The sequence below is a fragment of the Myxine glutinosa genome, chromosome 7, assembly GCF_964187855.1.
Source record: "Myxine glutinosa chromosome 7, kmMyxGlut1.1, whole genome shotgun sequence".
In the NCBI taxonomy this organism is placed as follows: Eukaryota; Metazoa; Chordata; class Myxini; order Myxiniformes; family Myxinidae; genus Myxine; species Myxine glutinosa.
In genome coordinates, this window is record NC_136267.1 from 147512639 (window position 1) to 147535548 (window position 22910).

At 44.0% G+C, this 22910-nt stretch overlaps 1 protein-coding gene across 1 annotated transcript in view; it reads left to right on the forward strand.

The window, feature by feature from the left end:
* LOC137431726 (uncharacterized) overlaps positions 1–22910 on the forward strand; it is a 188095-nt gene that overhangs the window by 58162 nt on the left and 107023 nt on the right. The window contains exons 13-23 of the mRNA XM_078782396.1: positions 8752–8838; positions 9321–9362; positions 9633–9681; positions 12099–12173; positions 14436–14506; positions 14709–14765; positions 15539–15772; positions 17173–17295; positions 17470–17522; positions 20887–20939; positions 22552–22631. Of these exons, the coding sequence (XP_078638522.1) occupies positions 8752–8838; positions 9321–9362; positions 9633–9681; positions 12099–12173; positions 14436–14506; positions 14709–14765; positions 15539–15772; positions 17173–17295; positions 17470–17522; positions 20887–20939; positions 22552–22631 (924 nt within the window). The remainder of the gene's footprint in view (positions 1–8751; positions 8839–9320; positions 9363–9632; positions 9682–12098; positions 12174–14435; positions 14507–14708; positions 14766–15538; positions 15773–17172; positions 17296–17469; positions 17523–20886; positions 20940–22551; positions 22632–22910) is intronic.

Sequence of the window (22910 nt, forward strand, 5' to 3'; positions counted from 1 at the left end):
CGGTCCCACTTGCAGGCAAGTCTACAGACGCGCGTTTCTCAGTGACGCGTGTCAGACGAACTAGCTAGCATTTATTTACACAGCGCAAAAAAATACGTATTTACAGAAATCATTTAGAAAAAACACGAATAATAGCTACAATCATTTGTCGATGTTCCATCCGTGACTTCGTCTGCTCATCTGCGTGACCAAAACGAGATAAGGGAGCTCAACCATTACACAGCGCTTTTAATGGCACATGCCATAGGAACTCAACGCAATTTCGACTCGGCCAGAAAACGAGCAGACATTTTGTAGGACTTCTACCTCGGACGGTCGTGACAAAATTCGTTACATCATTACATTTTATTTACAAGGTACCTTCAAATACATCTTAATCACAGTCATTGGTTCTTTGAATAAATCATAGCACCGGGAGAGCCAGCTCCAAAAAATGGATCTTTATGATTCATTCAGCACACTAGTGATCGGTTCTCTGTGTACTATTGATTACACAGCACCCGGGCCCTGCTCATATATGGATCCTTTGTGTCGCGAGCACAGCACCTGAGCAAAGGGTCCCATCTATATTTTCCTTATCAGGGCTTCCGTACACCAATGGCACGTGGGGAAGCCCAAACGCCAAATCCTCCATGTATATACAAAATAACTATTCCCAGGTTCGTAAATCATACTGGGCAAAAACAAGACACACTCACCTTTAAAGAACTTGTATGTGTCCAATTGATCCCAGCGGTGCCTCCATATTGTTAGGGAATAGTTACTTGACTCACGAGGATACAAAATAACTATACAGGGCTTTTACAAAGCAACGCTTTATTAGCTAATAATTCACTGGTTTCAATATTATAAAGAACTGCAATACTATGACGAATTAGTAGTTCAAGTCGTTGGTTCTTCTTCGTTCGCCGGTGCTCTCCTGTTTTCTGTTTCCCGTTGCGTGGTTGTTCGTTCCGTCGGGCAGGGGTTCTCGTGGCAAGTGCTCCTGAATCAAAGTCTGTTCTGGTTTATATCGGCACTCTTGAGTTAATCCTCCGTGCGCTAACTGTTAATCCCTTCTCCGCTGAAAGGTTGCTCAGTCATCCCGCTCGCCCAACTCGCTCCCCTCCTGCTGTGAGTTCTATTTGCCTTACAATAGGAGGGTGCTCTAGCCTGGGGCTGTGACCAGGTGAACAAGTGATTACCACTTTCGTGCACATTCCTGACATTCATTTCAAGTCGTTGGTTCTTCCTCGTTACCAGTTCCAATTAATGAGTTACCAGTTTTAATCAATGAGTTACATTTCCACAGTGCAAGTATGTATAATGTTGCAATAATGTGTGTGGAGGCATATCAGTCGATGTCATGACATCGTAGAGTGGTGTTCTTGTTGTTATTCACATTAATAAGATAAGCGTGGGACGCGTTCTGAACGTCACCACTTCCCGTATTGTATTTCACTTTTTACCGGTGATATTCCTCTCTTTTTGATTAATGACAGCTGTATTAAAGTACACAAACGTACAGTTGTTCTGTCTACGATTTTGCAATCTCCCAATTTTGTAGTTTGTGATGTATTATGGCGTTTCTATCAGTCTTGTAAGTTCTGAAAACGTTCGAGAACAAAAGGTATGGTTTATAAAGCGATGTAAGTGTGAGTTGAGGCAGGGCCGGCCCGAGGATTTTGGTGGCCCGAAACAATTTGTTTGTGGCCCCAAAACACTCCCAGCGCAACCCCCAAATCACGCACTGCTCATAACTGAATAGACACACACACACACACACACACACACACACACACACACACACACACACACACACACACACACACACACACGATGGACAAATGAATTCACAACAAATCTCTTTCTTTATTTGAAAACAATGTATATTAAAAATTTGAGAAGTTAAGAAACAAGTAAGTAGACAATGACAAATGAACACAAATAAAAACAAAAAATATTTTGACAATTAAATAGCAATGAACAATCAAATGAGTTCAAAATAAATAAAGAGAACACTACAAAAATGTTAACTCTCCCAGGTTACTCCCTCCTCCGTCCGGTATGATAGACCTGAGCCTCGTCATGGAGGTGGGGTTTGCTATCTTTATAAAAAAAACTCTCTTCCTCACTCATCCTGCCCTCTCTCCACCTCGCCCCCAGGAATACCTTTGGCTACGGCTTCCCCTTCGCTGCCACCTTTTGTTCATATGTGTATTGTACCGTCCACCAAACAGTGATGACTCCATCTACATCTCGCTGTCTGATAATATGGACCAACTTATATCTACCCATCCCAACTCTCTCTTCCTCATATGTGGTGATTTCAACTGTCACCATGCCAGTTTGGCTGGGTGTGGGTACCCCTCTCACCAGCCATGGCTCTTCAGCAAAGGACTTCTGTGACTCACTGGGACTGACACAATCGGTCAATTTCCCGACCCGGATCTCAGTCAACGGAGCATCGTCTCTTCTGGACTTGGTTATGACTAACTTCCCTGAAAATGTCTGCTGCTCTTCTTTTGCTCCAATCGGCTCTTCTGATCATGTGCTTGTTAAAGTGGACATCTCTCTGACCATTCTCAGAGAGCCTCCTCAGCGTCAACGAGTCTGGCATTTCACTCAGGCCAACTGGCACAGTCTTCAAGCAGCCATCAATCATCTGGACTGGTCTGCCATCTCTACTGCCTCTGACATCAACTCATCCTGGGAATTCTTCCAAAGTAAATTGCTCTCTCTCATGCACAGATTTATCCCATCTTGTCTTCAGTTGTCATACCCTTCCTCCTGTCCATGGTACACGGAATCTTGTGGTGAGGCTATTGCCCAGAAACAATTTGCTTTCGTCTCCTGGAAAGCAAATCCAACGGAAGGAAATCTCATTTCCTTTCACAAAGCCCGAAACAAGTGTGTCCACCCTCAGGAGAGCCAGGAAACAATATCTCTCCGTTCTCAGGACCGCACTCTCTTATCTGTCTCCCTCTTCCAAATCCTTGTGGTGTCTGGTCAAATCTGTTTCTGGTGTTTGTTCCCCCTCCATCCCCTCCCTCACCTCAAATGGCCACACGGCTGACTCCGCACATGAAAAAGCTGAATGCCTCAACTCTGTGTTTGCCTCTAAATCTTGTGTCCCAAAGCCATCCCTCTCTGTACCCACCGTACCCAGTCGTACCCAGCTTCTCCTGGACTGCGTGTCCCTTCCTCCTGGCAAGGTGGAAAAGTTTCTGTCAACCCTCGACTCTGATTCTGCAACTGGACCGACGGCATCAGCCCATGGGTGCTTAAATCCTGTTCCTCCGCTCTTTCACTCCCTCTCTCTGTTCTCTTCACTCTCTCTTTTGCTCAAGGTCATCTTCCATCTGCTTGGAAATCTGGCAACATCACCGCTTTGCACAAAAAAGGTGCAAAAACAGATCCCAGCAACTACAGACCAATCAGCCTTCTCCCAATTATCAGCAAAGTCATGGAATCCATCATTGCTTCAGATATGAAATCTTTCCTCTTCTCCAATGGCTTGATCTCTGATCATCAATTTGGTTTCAGACCTGTTCACTCTACTCTGGACATGCTGCTTCTGCTTTCTCAACAATGGATGGAGGTCCTCAATGCCAAACAGGAAATTAGAGCAGTCTCCCTTGATATATCCACGTGCCTTTGATACGGTCTGGCACCCTGCTCTGCTCACCAAACCCTCTTTTGGTATCCATGGAAATCTCCACGCATGGCTGGTGGACGTCCTCTCTAGTCGAAGTCAACGTGTGGCCCTGAATGGGTTTCTCTCATCTCCTCTTCCTGTTCAGGCTGGAGTTCCCCAAGGCAGTGTTCTGGGCCCTGTGCTTTTTCTGGTCTTCATCAATGATCTCTCTGACTCTCTTGAAAATCCTCTCTATCTCTTTGCTGATGACTCTACTCTGTCGCTCCATTCTTCATCCCTCAGATCGGCAGTCTGCAGCCTCCTCACTCTCTGCAGACCTGGACAAAATCACAGACTGGGCAAACAAGTGGAACATGTCTTTCAATCCTGACAAATCTCACACTCTTACGATGTCTCTCCAAAAAGACCGACTGGACAACCCGCCCATCCACTTTCTGAATAATCCTCTCCAAGAAGTTCTGTCACTCAAGCTTTTGGGTCTCATTATCTGCCGTGATCTTTCCTGGGAAAACCACATTTCAAATCTGGCCTCCAAAGCCAGTCGCCGACTGGGCATCCTCCGTCGTGCGAAGTCCTTCCTTGGCACACCTGAGCTCCTCACCACATACAAGGCTTTCATCCGCAGCTCAATGGAATACTGCTCTCCTCTCTGGGCTGGTGCTCCTGCCTCACACCTAGCTCGTCTTCACGCTGTTGAAACCAAAGCATTCAGAATCATTGGAATCTCCCGCGATGAAGCTAACTCCAAGGGCCTCTCACTCGCTCTCCGCAGGCAGGTTGGTGGTCTTTCCGTCTTCTACCGACTCCTCTGGCCTTGCCCCCCCAGCTCTCTCTGGGCTCTGTCCCGCAAATATTCCTGCAGGTCGCACAAGATCTGCCTGCAACCCTCTTATGGTTAAACTGCCAAAATCAAGACTCTCTGCTCACCTTCACTCCTTCATTCCTCTTTTCTCCCGCCTCTGGAACAAACTCCCTCACTCTCTTCAATCCCACTCCACCCTCCAGGTCTTTAAAACAGCTGTTCACCGCCATCTCTTATCTTCCCCCATCCAAAACCTTGATCTCTTCTACCCCCGCTAATTTCACCCCAATTCCACTTTTTTGAAATACCAACTTCTGTCCTGGAAGTCCTTGGTGTCTTTGTGTTTTATACTTCACCCTCCCCCTCCCCCTTCCCACGCCTCCTCCCCCCAAGCCCTCTCCCTTCCACACATCTCCCTGCTGTCAAATGTTGTTTGTGTGCTTCCCCTTCTCTCCCCATCTTGTCTTCCGCTCCCTCTTTTTATATATTTTGTTTGTCTGGTTGATTTGTTTGTGAAGTAAATGTTAGCTCTTTCACGAGCCTCGATTCAGTATATTTAAAAAAAAACAAAAAAAAACTATTGTACAAAACAACAGCTATAGGCTACTGTAGAAACTATAGCCATCCATCCTTTCACCACCATCCAACATCAGTGAGAAAGTCCTCAAAATCTTTGCCTCCTTGATTTTCTTGAAGCAAAATCGTGAATGACATCATCGTAAGACACCTGCCTGCCAACCTCTTGGTTAATACTAATGATGGCAAGTCCAGTGAGGCGGTCTTGTGCCATAGATGATCGCAGGTATGTCTTCATCAGCTTAAGCTTTGAAAAGCTTCTTTCAGCTGATGCTACTGTCACTGGCAGGGTACAGGCAATCCTCAGGGATAACCAAAGATTTAGATACAACTCTGTCAGTTCCTTCTTGTGGACAAAGTCCAGCAGTTCAAATGCAGTCATCCTGTTTGTGGGTAACTGAGGAAGGTTCCTGATTTCCATGGCCAGCTCTCTCCCATCAATGTCGGCTTCCTCTCCACTCCGCAGTGTGTTCTCAAGCTCCTCACATTGTTTCTCCAGTGCTTCATCATCCAAGGTTGGGAAGTTTTGCAGTACCCCAAACTTGCTTTTAAGTTGTCCAAGTGTTTCAAACCAGTTGTCCAAAGATGCAATGGCAGAGTCGACGACCACATTGAAAAATGTGGTATCTAGCCTCTTCAGGGCATCCCTGACTGGCTCATCTGGTGCCTCATAGGCAACGTGTCTTCGTGCTTCACAGTGTCTTCTCCTTGAGTACGGTCTCCACATGCATGTGGAGTTGAAGCTCCAGTTCTTTCCATGTGACCATATGCTTTGTGTGATCAGGGTTGTTTTCATGGGTTTTCAACAAGGCCCCAATGTTCATCCAGTCTGACAGTCCCTCTTTAACCAACTTGTATGTCTTGTTGGAGAACAGTTTGCAACAGCAGCAGTAAACTGCATTGTTTTTCCTGGAGTAGACGAGGCAGCTCCCCTTAATTGTTTCCTCATTTACCAGTGTCCTGTATGTGTAGTGGTGATGAAACGTCTACCATCCTGCCTTCTGGGAAAGGTGAATGCTGGGGCAACCTGAAACGGCCCTCTGCATACAATATCTGTCCTGTCTGCAATCTGCATCTGACAGGATAGTTGGCCAGTCAAATGGATCTTGTGGTTGTGCTGCAACTGGATATTGGGAGGTGGCAGATGGAATATCAGTGGATGATGTAGAAGGCTGTGGTACCTCAGTTACGACCTCTGCAGCACACGCAGTCACGTCAGAGGAGGGAGTAGATGCCCCCGAAGTCTCTGAATCTGACGATGTTCCCTCCCTCAGCAGCAGTCATGTCAGCTGACGAGGTAGATGGTCCTGGTGCAGCGGAGGTTGCTCCAAAATATTTCAATAATGCCCCTGAAAAGATTATACATTAGATTATTATTATTTTTTAAATATAGGCTGGAAGACATTGCATGGGTATGTTATATGTATCTTCCAGGCCTATTTATATGTAGTCAGTTTATCCAAATAATGCCTATTTGGAACAGGCATGTTTTGAACGGGCACTGCACTAGTTATTTTAAAAGACGACTTTAATGTTGCAAGAAAAACGACTGTCACATTCATTCAATCAGAACAAACAAACAAACAATCACATACCTTTATCCGGTGTTCTTTTTACCATCTCCAATTTTCTCTTCTTCCTCCCATGAGCGCCAGACATAAATTTTATTTTAGGAGCCATTTGTGTACTCTGGTCAAAATAAGTTGCGAATGGGAGATTGGGAGAGAGAAGGCAGGTGCTGGCGATGGCGCTGCTACATAACAACAAAACGTTGACGGCAACGTTACCCCAGCGTTACATGGCTACACACTGAGTTAGCCATGTGTGCCCCCCCCCCCCCCCAGCGGTTGTGGCCCTAAACAACCGCATAGAGTGTTTATACCAGCGGCCGGCTTTGAGTTGAGGCGATGCAAGGCTGCTAGTGGTGTAATTACGTTACGACATAATTGGTGGTGTTGCGATATTAATTTATTGTACCAATTATTGTCCCCCGTCGCACCGCGGAGTGAAAGGGGGGACTATGGTTTTCCCCTCCGTGCGTGAGTAAGCGAAGGACCGCATTCGAATTTGGTGTGTGGGTGCAACCCACGTCAAAATCCAAAATGGCCGCCGCCATGTATGTCTGATGCCATGTATGTCTGATCCTTGTGAGCTGAATATCTTGAAAAATAAGCGACCTACCAACTTCTAATCTGGTGTGTGGGTGTATCTAGGCATAAGGAAGAACGCTATTGAAAATTGGGTCGCCACGTCAAAATCCAAGTTGGCCGCCGCCATGTATGTCTGAACCTTGTGAGCTGAATATCTTGAAAAATAAGCGACGTACCAACGTCTAATCTGGTGTGTGGGTGTATCTAGGCATATGGAAGAACCCAATTGAAAATTGGGTCGCCACGTCAAAATCCAACTTGGCCGCCGCCATGTATGTCTGAACCTTGTGAGCTGAATATCTTGAAAAAAAAGTGACGTACCAACTTTTAATCTGGTGTGTGGGTGTAGCTAGGCACAAGGAAGAACGCTATTGCAAATTGGGTCGCCACGTCAAAATCCAAGATGGCCGCCACCATATATATGTCTGAACCTTGTGAGCGAAATATCTTGAAAAATAAGCGAAGTACCAACTTCTAATCTGGTGTGTGGGTGTATCTAGGCATAAGGAAGAACCCCATTGGAAATTGGGTCGCCACGTCAAAATCCAAATTGGCCGCCGCCATGTATGTCTGAACCTTGTGAGCGAAATATCTTGAAAAACATGCGAAGTACCAACTTCTAATCTGGTGTGTGGGTGTATCTAGGCATAAGGAAGAAGGCTATTGAAAATTGGGTCGCCATGTCAAAATCCAAGATGGCCGCCACCATATATATGTCTGAACCTTGTGAACGAAATATCTTGAAAAATAAGCGAAGTACCAACTTCTAATCAGGTTTGTGGGTGTATCTCGGCATAAGGAAGAACGCTATTGAAAATTGGGTCGCCATGTCAAAATCCAAGATGGCCGCCACCATATATATGTCTGAACCTTGTGAGCGAAATATCTTGAAAAATATGTGAAGTACCAACTTCTAATCTGGTGTGTGGGTGTATCTAGGCATAAGGAATAACGCTATTGAAAATTGGGTTGCCATTTCAAAATCCAAGATGGCCGCCGCCATGTATGTCTGAACCTTGTGAGCGAAATATCATATCATAGCATGTTTTCTGCGTCTTCCACTTTGTCAACTCACATCACTTCCCCGACGGGGGACCTAGGTGTAACGCTTGTTTCCTCCTTTTTAGTTCCCCAGAGATATCTTCCAGTCGTTGATGTGAGCTGTCGAGCCTGGGTTTGAATTCCAACCCAGCTATGAACTTTCATTCGGGTGTTTCATAGGCCTTGTGATTCATCAATGTGTGTGCAGTCCCTCGGTTGGACGTGAAACTGGTCAACCTTATGCCGGAATTAGTTTGTGGACATTAAAGATCCCATTGTGTCCTTCACAAAGAGGAGGCAAACTATCGCTGGCATCAGCACATTTAAAATTCATGCCCAAGCTTCCTGAGCCGGAGTGGCTACGTGACCAGCATTGTGGCCAAGTATCTGCTCTGACGAGGCTATGGAATATGAATATGATGATGATGATGATGTTGATGATAATTATCGAGTTGATGTGAAATAATCATTTGAACATGGCTTTGTTATTACTGTTTTATTTCAGAAGCACTGTTGTGAAGCTCTGTTTGTGCCTTTGTTTTCAGTTCAGGATGTGGGAGGTTATCTCCAAAATTGGCGGAGGAAGTACTGGATTTGTTTACAAAGCAAAGAATGTCAACTCAGCAGAAGAGGTACGAGCTTGTGGTATACTTCCTCTGTCTTCATTTCACTTTTTGGGAGAGGGAACAGCACATGGGAGAGCGAGATAGAACAGAACATGGTGGAAAACACAGATGGCAGTGTGGAGGGACGTGACAGACACATGGAAGAAGGAAGGATGGGAGCGAAGGGATCAGGAAATTCTCCTGCATCTGAATGTGTCTTCTCTCTTTCTGATGAGATGAATGATGCTTTTTCTTTTGCACCTCAATGTTTTGTCCTTCTTCCAATTTGTACCACTCGACTAGATTCACTTGTGGTGTGTTGATGTAATCGTTTACCTATTCACCTTTTTATTCCCGTCTGTGTGAAATTGTTCCTTTCTCTCATTTAGCTCTTCAGTATAAACAGAAATAATAATTGTACATCACGACACACCAACATCATTTGTTCTACTCATTTTCCTGCATTGTACCTGATATGTTATAATACAATCTCTTGTCCCCTCTTTCAGGTTGCTTTGAAGAAGGCAAGATCTTTGAAATATTCAATAGAAGTAAGTTTATATTTATGTGGAGATAGTGGTGTTTTAATTGCTGAAGTAAGAACACAGTTTAACCCCTGAACTCTCCTGGTAGAACTTTTGTCTGTGATACATCTTTGTCTCTTGGCCCCTGAGGCTGTGCGTCTCTGTGTGTGTGAGTTTCAATCTTGTGGTTATTGTGATGGTGTGACTTAACCTTTATCCGGCTTAGAGAAGGAATTTGTATGATTTTTCTCTTTCTCTTTTCTCCTTCTTTTTGTAATTTTTTTTATTTTGTTGCAGCTCTGGCGTGAAGCTTCGATAATGAAGGCGCTAAATCACCCAAACATCAGTAAGTGTGGATTTTACTCAAACTTAATGAAGTTTGAGTGTCATTTTATTAATAGTATCATGATATAAATGTTTAGAATGGAACACACCGCTTTCTGTCAACTTCATTGACTTCAAGAAGGAATTCGATCGTGTTCATAGAGCAAGTCTGTGGAAGATGCTGAGATCTTATGGAATTCCACAGAAGATGATCACTCCAATCAGCAAGTTCTCTGAACACTTCTATGAACTTCATGTGCAAAATATTTATTTGTATATAAATAGCCTCACAGCTGTAATTGCTGTCAAAGGTGTTTCCACCAAGTATTAGCTCAGGGGGATGGACACTTATCCACACCTCAAGAGGGTGGGAGATGGGATGCTAGTTGAACCTCCCTCTGTGGGACCGCACAATTATTGAACCACCCTGCCTGTGAAACACCGGGATTATAGTTTATAGCTAGGCCGAGTTGCCAACCCAGGCGAGACGGCCACGAGGTGAGTCTGCGTGCATCGAGAGCTCCAGGCCATCGTGTCAGCCCGCTTTTGGATTGCTTGTTCTTAAGTAGAAATATCGCTCGCACTCTATCATATCCTGCGAACGAACTGCGAATCTCCCGAACTGTGAATCCTGTTGCGGATCTCCCAAAGCCCGTCGACGTTACAAAGGGGGGTGGGGAGGTTGAAGCCATTTTTCCCCTCGGGTCTTCGTGTCCACGGGGCCGAATCGGCACTTCCGCAGCGAGCATGACAAAGGGTATCGGGTCGTACCTTTGACCCATGCTGCCACGAAAACAGGGACTGGACCTCGCACAAGCCACGCTAATCGAATACGCCCGAGCGGTGTGCGTATCACGTGACTCGTGCCGTTACTTTTATTGAACCCGATTCGAGCGGTTCTATTCGTACGATGCTAAGCCAATTAATGGAAAGGACGGGAACGGTCAAATAAGAGGAAGAACACAGTTTATTTATAATGCACAATAATCAGGATAAAGGAAAGGGGACACAGAGCGGATGCTTAACAGTTTTAACAAAATCCAGACAAAGGGCCCACTCACTCACACGGGGAAAAAGAAAGAAGGAAGTTCACGCGCCAGACGCGCCTTGCCGTCGGTCGCTCTGGGACAGCTCACCCGGCGTGGCCCTCTGGTGGTCACGGCACGTATGCAGGAAATGCAGGCAGGAGGAGATCGCGCGTCTGTGGCCCAGAATGGGTCGTCTCCACACAGCGCGATTAATACAGCCGCAGAGCGCAGGGCACAGGGAATGTTCGTGTACAACGAGACTATTACAAGCAGTTCGAGCAGTAACAAGCACCCCGACTTGTTCAGGAGCTGGGCGATTCTGACACATTCTTGTCTGCTGCGGTTCTCTCTCCAACCTCTCTGCTTGTTCGGGGCAAACTCTGACTCAACTCTCGTCTTCGTGCGTTCTCACGCGGGGGGCTCGGGGCAGGGTTTTATGGCCCGCCCCAGAGTCTTACCCGAATGTTCCATGCTCCGCCTCCCGTTGCCATGGTGAGCCACTCCCCCCGAGCTCTGATTGGCGGCTCGTCGCTTACCGACCACCCCCCCTGCAGCTCCTCCCTTCGGCCTTGCCAGACTTGTTCAGGCCGAGCACATGGCATGCTAGCCCAATTGAGTCCTACTCACTGGCCTGCTCAACGCAAACTAACACAGGAAAGGACTACGCTTACATTTAATAAAAATAACTGCACTACAGCGAGGCTACATGTTGTGGTGCGTCGACCTACGAGGGGGGTTGTCCTTTATTCCCACAACCGCAACAATATCTTGTGAACGAACTGCTGAGTGCAAGATGTAAAAGTAACAAAAGAGGCACTCAAATTGTGTGGTGATGTGCCCACGATACGAACAAAAGTGGTCAACAACCGAAAAGAAGGAGAGTAGCTGGAAACCGGATCGTCTTCCCAGCTCTTTGATTTTCACTTTCATTTGCCTGTGTGTGATTAATCATGAGAATCCAACACACTGTAAATCAAATGTTCTCTGCCAACCGAATCTTGTGTGTTTGCCAAATGTCGTCTTATCGGAATAATTCCAATCAGTTGTTTGCCTGAACCTAAATCTGCTCGATACGAATTGTGATCCGTGCACACACTACCCAGATACCCCCCCCCCCCCCCCCCACCTGCTTTTCCAACCTCGTTTGGCCCATTTGTATACTGGTCTCAACACTTTCTGCAATCACCTGTGCTTATTTAATCGATGTACTTTTGATTGGTGCGGTTCTCCCCAAATGTTCTCAGACAAGATCATGAATGGTGATGGTGAAAGGAGGATGTTGAGGCTCACCTGTTGACTATTTGTCATCACACGCAATGTGCATGTTTATCTTGTCGTTTAAAGGTATTTGACTTTGGATGAGTTTCTTATGCCATATTAACTTGTGCTCCACCATCTTGTATCCTTTCAGTGAAGTTTATCGACATCCCAACAAAAGATCCACAAAATGACTGCACAGTCCTCGTTATGGAGTATGTGGAAGCAGGTGAGGTTTTTGACGTCATTTTGCTGAAAATCCACTGTTTGTGTCTGTCAAGTCAACTTTCACTTTTGCAGCTAAATGATTGTCATTAGAATTATGAATTATGATGTTCTGATTGTTGGACCATCTCATTCAGTTCTGACAAATCTCAGTTTCACCCTGTCACTCTGGCACAATTGTCAAAAACAACCAACTGATCTATTTTCCTGGTCAGACACTGGAAGTGGTTCGTTTTCTTGACTTTATAGGCTTCACCATCAGCCATGACGTGGATCACATATCAAAGCTTTCTTCCGAACAGCTGCAGTTTCCATCATTCTAAATAATTCCTTAAACTCATGGCCTACAAGGTGTCTGTGTTGGTCAATGGAGACCTCGTGAGACCTTTATATTCCACAGGATCCAGGAAACCTGTTTGTGATTGTGCAACCTCTCATTTAGGTGGAGATGGCAGCATCACAAACTGATTTGGTTTCTGTTAAATAAGAAGCTCTCAACATGATTATTATGTCATGTGATGAGGCTGAAACACATTGCCAGTTCCTCACATGACAGACAGAGCGGCTCATCTCATTTATGCGGTCTGTCAAAAGACAGAGTCTTGGAAGATACTGATAAGTCTCCCGCTCCTTCACTACACAAGTTCCTCCAGTAATCCCCTCCTGGTTATACTCAAAGTGCACACTTTCCACACACACTTTATGGTTCCTCTTTTCTCCCATTTCTGTAACTGCCCTCTGGAAACTATTCAATCACATTCCCCCCTCCAAGACTTAACGCAGGTGGTGCACCACCATCTCATGTCACCCTCTATCCTTTCCTCAATATTTTGTCTTTGCCCATGAACCCTCTTATCATTTTATCCTTCACTTCCAGTGTCTTGTGTTAACCCCCTCCACCCCCCTCTCTCTCCCTCTCTCTCTTTTTCACACACCCCTCTTCCTGTTCATTCATTCCCCAACTTGTATCCAGCTGTGGCCCTCCATCACCTTGCTCTTCAATGACCTTTGCGTTTTCAAGCAAATTTTTATCTTCATCATTTTGTGTTTATTTTATCAATGAAACATTCAGATCTTCAAAAACAAAAGAACTTCCTCTCTCCTCCTTTTTTCTCAGAAATGCAAAATTCTTCACTCTGCAGACCTCGATAAAACCACAAACTGGTCAAACAAGTGGAACATGTCTTTCAATCCTGGCATATCTCACACTCTCACTGTGTCTCTCCAAAAATACCACTAAACACTCCTCCCATCTACTTGCTCAACAATCCTCTCATATAAGTTCTGTCACTCAAGCTTTTGGGTCTTACTATCTGCCAAGATCTTTCCTGGCAAAACCACATTTCCAAGCTGGTCGAGAAAGCCAGTCACCGACTGGGCATCTTCCGTCGTGAGTGGTCCTTTTTGGGCACCTCTGAGCTCCTAATCATGAACAAAGCTTTCATCCGCAGCTCAATGGAATACTGCGCTTCCCTCTGGCATGTGCTCCTCTTGTGCTCCTGCCTCACACCGAGCTCGGCTTCACGCTATTGAATCCAAAGGTTTCAGAATCATTGGTATCTCCAGTGATGAAGCTGATTCTGAGGGCCTATCACTCGGTCAACGCATGCCGGTTGGTGGTCTTTCTGTCTTCTATCGACTCTTCTCCGGCCTAGCTCTCCCAGCTCTGTCTGTGCTCTGCTCCCCAAATATTCCTGCAGGAGGCGCAAGATCTGCCAGCAACCCTCTTCTGGTGAAACTACCAAAATCAAGACTCTCTGCTCACCTTCACTCTTTCATTCCTCTTTTCTCTCACCTCTGGAACAAACTTCCATACTCTATTCAATCCCACTTATCCCTGCAGGTCTTCAAAACAGCTGTTCACCACCATCTCTTATCTTACCCCATCCAAAACAGTGATCTTTTCTACCCCTGATAAAACACTGCAAATCTGACTCTTTGAATCTCTAACTTATTTCCTGCAATTCCTAGTGGTGTTCACTTGCGTTATACAGGTTACCCCCCCACCCACCCCTCCCACCCCCCACTTCCTCTTCCCCTAGTCCTCTCCCTTCCACAGATCTACCGCCGTCCCTGTTCTCTGCTGTTTTTGTGCTTGTGTGCTTCCCTCTCTTCCCCTCTTGTCTCCCGCTCCCTTCATTGTATGTTTTATGTGTCTGTGCATGTTTTCATGTTTAATTTGTTGGCTCTACACGAGCCTCGATTCTGCACACATTTAAAAAAAATCTAATTCCCTTGCGCTTGTATGTTTGTCTGCTGTGGACAGGTTCACTCGCTTCCCAAATTCATTTTCTGAGGGAATTTACAGAAAGAACATTTTGGCTTCCCATGAAACAGGTGAGCAGAAGTTAGTTACCATTTGGAGCAGAGGTTGGAGCAGAAGTTGTTAAAATACCCATTCCATTCCTCATTCCACCCTCATTGTGATGTTTGTGTCGTGGTTTGAAATATGACAGAAATAATTGATCTCAAAATTGTAAAATCTCAACAACCACAATCTGTGTCCATGTTTGAATATTTCATCTCCTCCTCCCTCCAGATGGCTGATGCTTTTGAGTACTTGCACGCCCAGAACATTGTGCACAGGGATATAAAGGTAACCAACTGCACCAGTGCAGACCGTGATACGTTCTGCCTGACACTGCAATGAAAACTATTTTTGGTGCAGCAAAGGAAGGAATGGGAGTGGGAAGTGGAGGGGGCGGGAAAGAGCAAAATTCATATTGGGTGAAACCTATAATAGAGGGAAAGAGGGTGGGATCTGTCACAAATGGATCCTTTTTGTGTTCATTATATATATAACAACATTTAGAGGCCATTTTTCTCTGCAAAGCGGGGGTTGGCCTTTTTCAGGGACCGTGGTTGTTGTTGTTTTTTTTTGTCCCCTTTTTGAAGCAATGTTTTACGGCCGGATGCCCTTCCTGCCGCCAACCATTTTTGTCGCCTTTTACGACAAGCAGGGAATTACCAGTGAACTGGTACTCAATTCGCCGACCTCGGAAGGATGACAGGCTGAGTCAACCCCCCTGGCGTTAATTCAGCGATCGACCGGGATTCGAACCCAGGATCCTGGGATCCTAAGCTGGCACCCTAGCCGCTAGCCCAACACCAGGGATGGGTGTTGATTTAAAATGATTTAAACTTCAAATATAAATAGAAAATAATAAATCAAAATTAAATACCCATTCAGTACATTTACATTTACATCTTTCCTTCAATATAATGATTTAAACTTCAAATATAAATATAAATTAATAAATCAAAATTAAATACCCATTCAGTACATTTACATTTACATCTTTCCTTCAATATAATTTGTCACTAAAGGTTAAATGTTTTTTAACATATTGATTTCTGTTTATTCTCCAGCTACAAAACGTGCTTTTCAGCTCTCAGTGGATCGTCAAGGTCATCAACTTCAACACGGCCACACCTTTCATACATGGCAAAAAATTTTACGATGACTGTGGCACACCTGGCTACATGGCACCAGAGATCACAGAGCATGGCTACGAAGGTCCCCCAGTCGATGTGTGGGCACTTGGCATCCTGTTCACGAAATTATTTGATGGACTTCAATTTGATGGACATAATGTTATTGAAGTGAGTATTGTTACCTCCACCACCAAAGGTGGATGGAGGTTATGTTTTCACCCCTGTCTCTCTGTCAGTTTGTTTGTTTGTGAACAAAATATCTCAAAAAGCTGTGGACGGATTTGGATGTAATTTGGCAGAGAGGTAGCGTATGTGACAAGGACGAAATGATTAGATTTTTGTGAAGATCTGGATTCGGATCCGGCAAGGATAATTTTTTAAGCGATTCTTCCACATTGGGAGATAGGGCGAAAAACTATATACAGCAGAATATCTCAAAAAGTTGTTGACGGATGATTTTGATTAAATGTGATTCTGTATTGTGATTTTCTGGTCTACTCTGGGATACAAAACGTAAACTGTTCACCTGGTGGAGGTATGCTCTACTGGGTGCCGTTCTCGTTTATAATGGTGTCATGATTATGAGTGTGGTGTGAAAGGAGATGCTGATGCTAAGAGTGTGTTGCGGGAAGGGAGTAACAGGTGTGACAGGTGTTGGTTTTCGTCGCTGGGTGGCGCTGTGCAGCTGCTGCCGCCCCTCAACATCGACGAGTAGTTGGATGTGCTGCAAACTGTATCGATTTATTGAAGCATTTGCATGCTTTCACTCATGGAGGATGACTGTTCACACATCTGGTGGGATATCTCGTGAAGCTTGCTTATAGTGTGGCTGAAATTTGCGGCCACGAAAGCCATGAAAACGCAAAGTACACAGCAGTGAATATACAGTACTGTACTTACTGCACATTTATAAGCAGGTCATGGTCTCGGCTGGTAGAATAGGTTTTTTGCATTTGTCCAGCTGCTGTATGTATGGCTCGTAAAAGATGGGTTTTATAAATGTGTCAAGCTCGCTGCTTGCGAATTTTCTTTTTTTGTGCCCCTGAAAAACCGCGAATTCGTGGAACACGGTCGCGAATAGGGAGGGAAAAAACTGCGATTTCACAGAACACAGACACGAAAAGACAAAAAAAAACCGTGTATTTGCGTTTTTCCACGAATAGAGAAACCGTGAATATGTGAATTTTATCAACCGTGAATATGTGGATTCTGCGAATAGAGGAACCACGAATTATGGAACCGCGAATAGTGGAACCGCTAATAGCAGTGATCCACGTTGTTAGTCCGAGTCCGAGTTGTTATTTAGTTGTTAGTCCGAGTTGTTGTTAATACTTAATATCCAATTATTGAGTTGACAGGGTTTCTTTTTCAGCGAAGAAAAATACTTTTGTGTTGTGCACCATAACTTATTTGATGAATGAAAATGTATTTTATTAGTTTTGAGTCAAACCTTGGTTATTGCATCAATGAGTGCTTGTTTGGACTGTGCTTATTATGCAAATGTTAGTATTCGATTGCGACTATTGTTTGGGAATTGGTCAAAATACATTTGTTTTACTTCTTTGCAGATGTCATACGGCAAAAGTGACTTCAATGTGGAAAACAGTCCACCAACCTTTGCAAGGGAAACATTGGTTTCCTTTCTGGCTGCGATGCTTCGGGAGGATCCAATGAAGAGGCTCACTATGACGGTGAGGGATTGATGCAGTTTTCATATGCAGTGTTTTATTTGCATGAAAAAGAATGTTCACACATGCTGGGGTAACTGACCTCCTGTTATTGTGGATCAAAATGCAATTGCTCACCAGTGGAGGTGTTTCCTGATCGTGTTCATATTTGATTCCAACACATCCATTGTTTTGCAGGAGATTGTGAACCACACATGGTTCAAGGAAAATGACCCGATTAATATTTGCAGGTAATCGGCACTCATTTTGTTCTGTTTTTACATCTTCCATTGTTATTGTTTCTCTGCAACATGGAGTATCATGGAAGAGCATGGTGATAGAGAGCGTGAACTGATAATAGGGCAGCAGCGCAAGTCTTGAACAAAATAAACATGAACTTCCGTCCAGGTCACGGATCACCACACTCTTAATGGCTTGAATTGTGCCATGTATCCTTCAAGTTTATCAAAGCTAAGTGTTCGGACCAGATCCGTTGTCTCTCCATGTTTGTAGCTCTGCCACCATCGGTGGGCACAGGTTATGGAATTTCACTCCTGTCTATTTGTTTGTTTGTCTGTGAACAGGATATCTCAAAGAGTTGTGGATGGATTCGGAGAAATTTGGTGGAGGTTTGAGTGTGTGACAAGGATGAAATTTTGGTGAAGATTCGGATCTGAGATTTTAAAAAGTGATTCCCACCATTGAGTGATAAGCTCATGCTAAATCAGATATATTGCAGAATTGACTCAAATTTGATGAATATCCCAATACCAATACGATAATTTTTTAAGTTAAAGTGATTTTTCACCATTGAGTGATGATGCCAAAAACGATTTTTAGCATGATATTGTGGACGAGTTATAGCAAAACCAGGTGCATGATTTGCATAGGTGTCAAAAAAAAGCCAATTCGATTTTGGTTCACGTCCGGAATCGGATCCGGCCTATTGTTGGGATACAAAACATAAACTGCTGAACCTTGCATAGGTATTGGCTCCACCGAATGCCCTTTCGACTCTACTTATCTATTCTTCACCAGTCTGTTTGTCTGTCCATTCAGGAAGCGGCTTCAAAATCAAGTCACCACTCTTTTTAAGTGATGAAGCCACTTCAATATAGATGGCTATGTTCGTAAGCCTAAATAAAGAAGAAGAAGCTCTTTTTCATTCTGAAGGTTCCAAAGGGTAATTATAATTGGTTCGAAGGTGCAATTCTAAAGGTATCTAAAGGATAATTCTAAAGGGTTCTAAAGGCTGGTTCTATCGGTTTATTATGGGTAATTTTAACTGATTTTGTGCATTTCTCGGCTTTGCCAATTTCATATCAAAAATGCCAAACTGAACTGCTTCCTTCGGACTGGTGCCATTTTTTAAAAAAAAATTTCTGTTTAAAAAGTCAAATGTTTTCCGATTTTTCTCGGGATTTGTTTGAGTCGAGTCTTAAACTTTGTCAGCAGGAGTGAAAAAGGACATCACAAAATGATATCATAAGAATAAATCGTGCAAGAGCCCAAAATGCTTTAGCTTTGTGAGGCCTCAAAGCACGGAACTTTTAAATATTAATAAAATCAAAACCTGAGTCCCCACAAACACACCAGTTTTTACGGTGTCGGGCAAAGCCGTCTGGAACAGTGTTTGTCTGTCCGTATGTATGTATGTCCTCACAAAAGTACACAAATCAGAGCTGAGGATCTGGTCACATGACAGGGACGATGTGATGCGATTATGTCTGTGATGTCATTATGGTGTGCGACGGCTGACTCCACACACCGCTATTTTGATTTAAAATACCATTCAGGACAAACATATTGTTGAACCTGTCATATATCACAATCGCTATGTTCTACCTTTAGATTTTTTTTTCTGTGTGAAACACAAACAAACCGATTGTTTAAATGACTATCAAATGTCGAAAGTATAAGTGTTATGGGTCTTCCAACAATAATACGTATAGGCCTTAGGCTTCATCCCTTGAGGCCGTTTCGGACAAATTATTCCAGGCTTCTTCATGAAGTAGTATCGTTTTCGTAATAATAATAACTAGCCGAAACCCATGGAACATCCATGGAAGGGAGGATGTGGTGTATGGATAGAGTGTACCATTATGGATGGCATAGGGGATTTCCTTGTCTGAGTAAGAGTGAGGAAGAAAGATGAGAATGAAGAGTGCGTATATGAACAACGTATTTATTGCAATCTACTTAAATGACAACGCTACGATATACTTTTGAAAAATGAATGGATTTGTAATAGGAATTGGCATAGCACCACTCTGGGATTGTCCAATCAGCGGACGGCTTGCTTCGCCTGTGGTGTATGGATAGAGTGTACCATGATGGATGGCATAGGGGATTTGCTTGTCCGAGTAAGAGATCGGAAGAAAGATGAGAATGAAGAGTGCGTATATGAACAACGATCACCGGCACAAATGCATGCTCTGGATTGTCCACTTAGTGGACGGCTTGCTGTCGCCTTCGACTGTCCAATGAACGGACGGCTTGCTTCGCCTTCACCCAGCAGATGCCAATACGATGGCGTCGTAAGATGGCGTCATATCGGCAGTTAATCGGATGCTTTTGGGCCCCAACGTCGGCTAATTCAGATTTTTCGAGTATAGCTGTATGTCATAAACAAAGCGCGCGGTTCGTAGATCGTAAATCCATGAGTGCCGTGGGCATCGGGTCACTGGATGCGGCGTAAAAGGGATAACAAAGTCGAGTCCTTACGCTATTATTATATAGATAATAATAATAACATAAATAAAAATGATACAGTAAATATAATTGTAACACTGCAATCCCTTTGTCGTGACTGCAAAGTTACTGGATTGAAGCACCGAATGGTTCACTGATGACTCAAAACAAATGGAATAAACCAGTGTATCAGTGCAGTCTCTTTACTTCTACGGTAACAGACAGCTCAGAGACTTACAGTACTTTACAAAAAATTTAACACTTACATTATTTGCTAATTGGTATCCCTATCCAGGTCAGGTCATATTATCCTCCAACTGAAGTGTCCACAAGGCCGGCTATGCTGCTGGTACACTTTCAATCTTGTTTTCTTCTTCTCAGGAAACACTCGCCTTTCCAAATATCCACACGTGCACCCACTCATGTAACCACAGCACCGATGCTTGTAACCTGTCGCGGTTCATGCACACCAGAGGTGTTTGACGCCTGAGAACCAACACGCGAGAAAAAACAAAACCATAAGATTTACCCTTTGGAATCCTGTATAATTATCCTTTATAAGCCTGTAGAATGACCCTTTAGAACTCAAAACTCTCTAGGATTCAATCCCAGGCAAGACAGCTCGGAGGTGAGTGTGGGAGCTTGGGACATGGAAGTGGAAAGAAAAAAGTGTGGTTTAAAAAAACACTCTTTGGTTATCTTCATCCCCCTATTTACCATGTGACATTTATTGGCTTCATTGTCAACTGTGTTTGAAAATACTTGGGAGGGTAGCGCAGCGCAGGGTGTGGTTTGCTGTCTGAATGCAGAGAACACCATAGACCAATGCAGTCTGATTATCACCTTCCCCACTGCATTTTTATTGTGACATGAATTTGTGACATTTATTTAATGACAGCTTCCCAAAATCTTTATTTTCTGCAGGAATGCTGAGTCTAAATTATCAGATGTATCTGTTGAAGAAGAGCCGCTAACTGGTGAGTTTTGAGAGTTAATATTTTCACTTTTTCAATTTGGCGGTGGTGGCTGCTTGTTGCTCATGACAGTGACACAAACAACTTTCCTCATCACAGTAATCTTTCCTGTACATGGTCCAAACTTTTTGTTTTGATCCTCCAGTAACGCCATGGCGGTTTTAACGGCTTCACTCGGTCACAGGTGTAACTATAGCGCAGAGGCATCATATGTGTAATGGTCAAGCTGAGCTGAGCATCACGTCAACCAATACAAAACAATACTGATTGGTAATATTGATTGAAGAGGAGGAAGGCAAGCATTAAAATGAACAGACAAGAATAGATGAGGAAGTTAAAAATGCAGAATAAACTGTTGAATGGTGATCTGTAAGAGGCAACCTCAGGATCGCAGATGGTACCAGATGATGGTGAGAGCAAATCAATTTCAATGAAAATGTAAAACGACATGATAAATGAGTTGGAGGAAAGAAGCAAATAATGGGTTTTGGTTGGGAAGGGTTAATGCGGTTAAAAATATCATGGTCAGGAGGATGGATGACGTGAGATGGTGGTTGGACTGGGTGTCCCATCTGCCGGCATTAGGTGGTCAGCGTTAAAGATCACATGGTGTCCTTCATGAAGAGTAGGCAAGCTATTTCTGGCACCATGGACAAATTCCTGCCATGACCAGCAGAGGGCATCAGCAGTGTATCCTTCTTCTCAGCCAATGATCCTTGCGACTCCACAGTCTTGTGCTAAATATGAACGTGAAAGAAGACTGCTTTGTCTGGTTCTAAAATATAAATCCCTTTAATATCCATCGACAAACCTAAATTTGCCTTCTTCATTGTTGTCCAACACTATTTCCGATGCATCTGTGTGTGTTTTTTCCACCATTATTCGTTTGTTCTTTTCCTGAAGAGAATCCCCCATTTATATATTGTACTGTGTCCAAGGCTGCACAGATGTAGCAAATTTACCTCTGAACTGTCCAGTCTGCTTTACTTCTCACCCTGACCATGCACTGTCGAATAAAGAGCTCGTCTTGCTCATGAGGCCCTGTTTCAGACTGTTTTTGTCTTTTTTAGTTCGATGAAAGGTTAATGCCAGAAATTCCAGCTTCCCCTCACTTCCAACTGTGCAAAGCATATCCTGATCAATGTCCTTCCTCGTTATTCCATCCGTTTCATAAAATCAAATGGTGCTTCACAGGTTGTGTGTTTGGTCACAAATGTGTGGTACCTCAGATGGACCTTGTGCTGGGTATTCTGTCTGGTAGCATTAGTTTGGAGACATTAAACATCTCTTGGTGTCTTTTATGAAGAGTTGTCAAGTCAACGCCGGCACCCTGAGCAAACTACAAATTCCTGACTTGACCCACTACAATCATGTCAGGCCTAGCCAACCAGTTCCTTGAAGACTTGAGCCAATTCTGCATGTTCTCAGCCCTTGACCCCTTACTAGAGGATATGGTCTGTGAACACCTGGCTGGAGAAGAAGAAGACGAAGACGAATTTGTGTAATTGATGTCTAATTTGCACAATGCACACACTTCTCGACACGTGATATTCTGTGCATTGATCGTTTTCTGTCACAATATCTGTTTTATTTTCATTATGTCTCTTCTTTCCAGGATCTTCTCTCCATCATGATGAGGATGATGAGAGTCCTTGCAGTGATGCGGATGAAGAGTACGATGTGGGGCAGGTCGTGGTAAGCAAGACATTCGATTACCTTTTTGCAGTAATAGTTCGGTTTGCATTCGGGGATTCGTTCTGAAAAGTGTGATTATCAAAACGTCCTGAATCCAAACAATTTTTAACTCAACTGGACTGTGTCCAGCTGAGTTTTTGTCGACACCCAGTGTCCGTCGTCCTTCGTCTGTCTGTCTGTCCGTCGTCTGCAATCAATTCGATGTCTACGTTGTAAAAGTCACAAATATTGATGAAATTTGATGGAACTTGTTATGCAGCATCTTTAAGACATAAACTA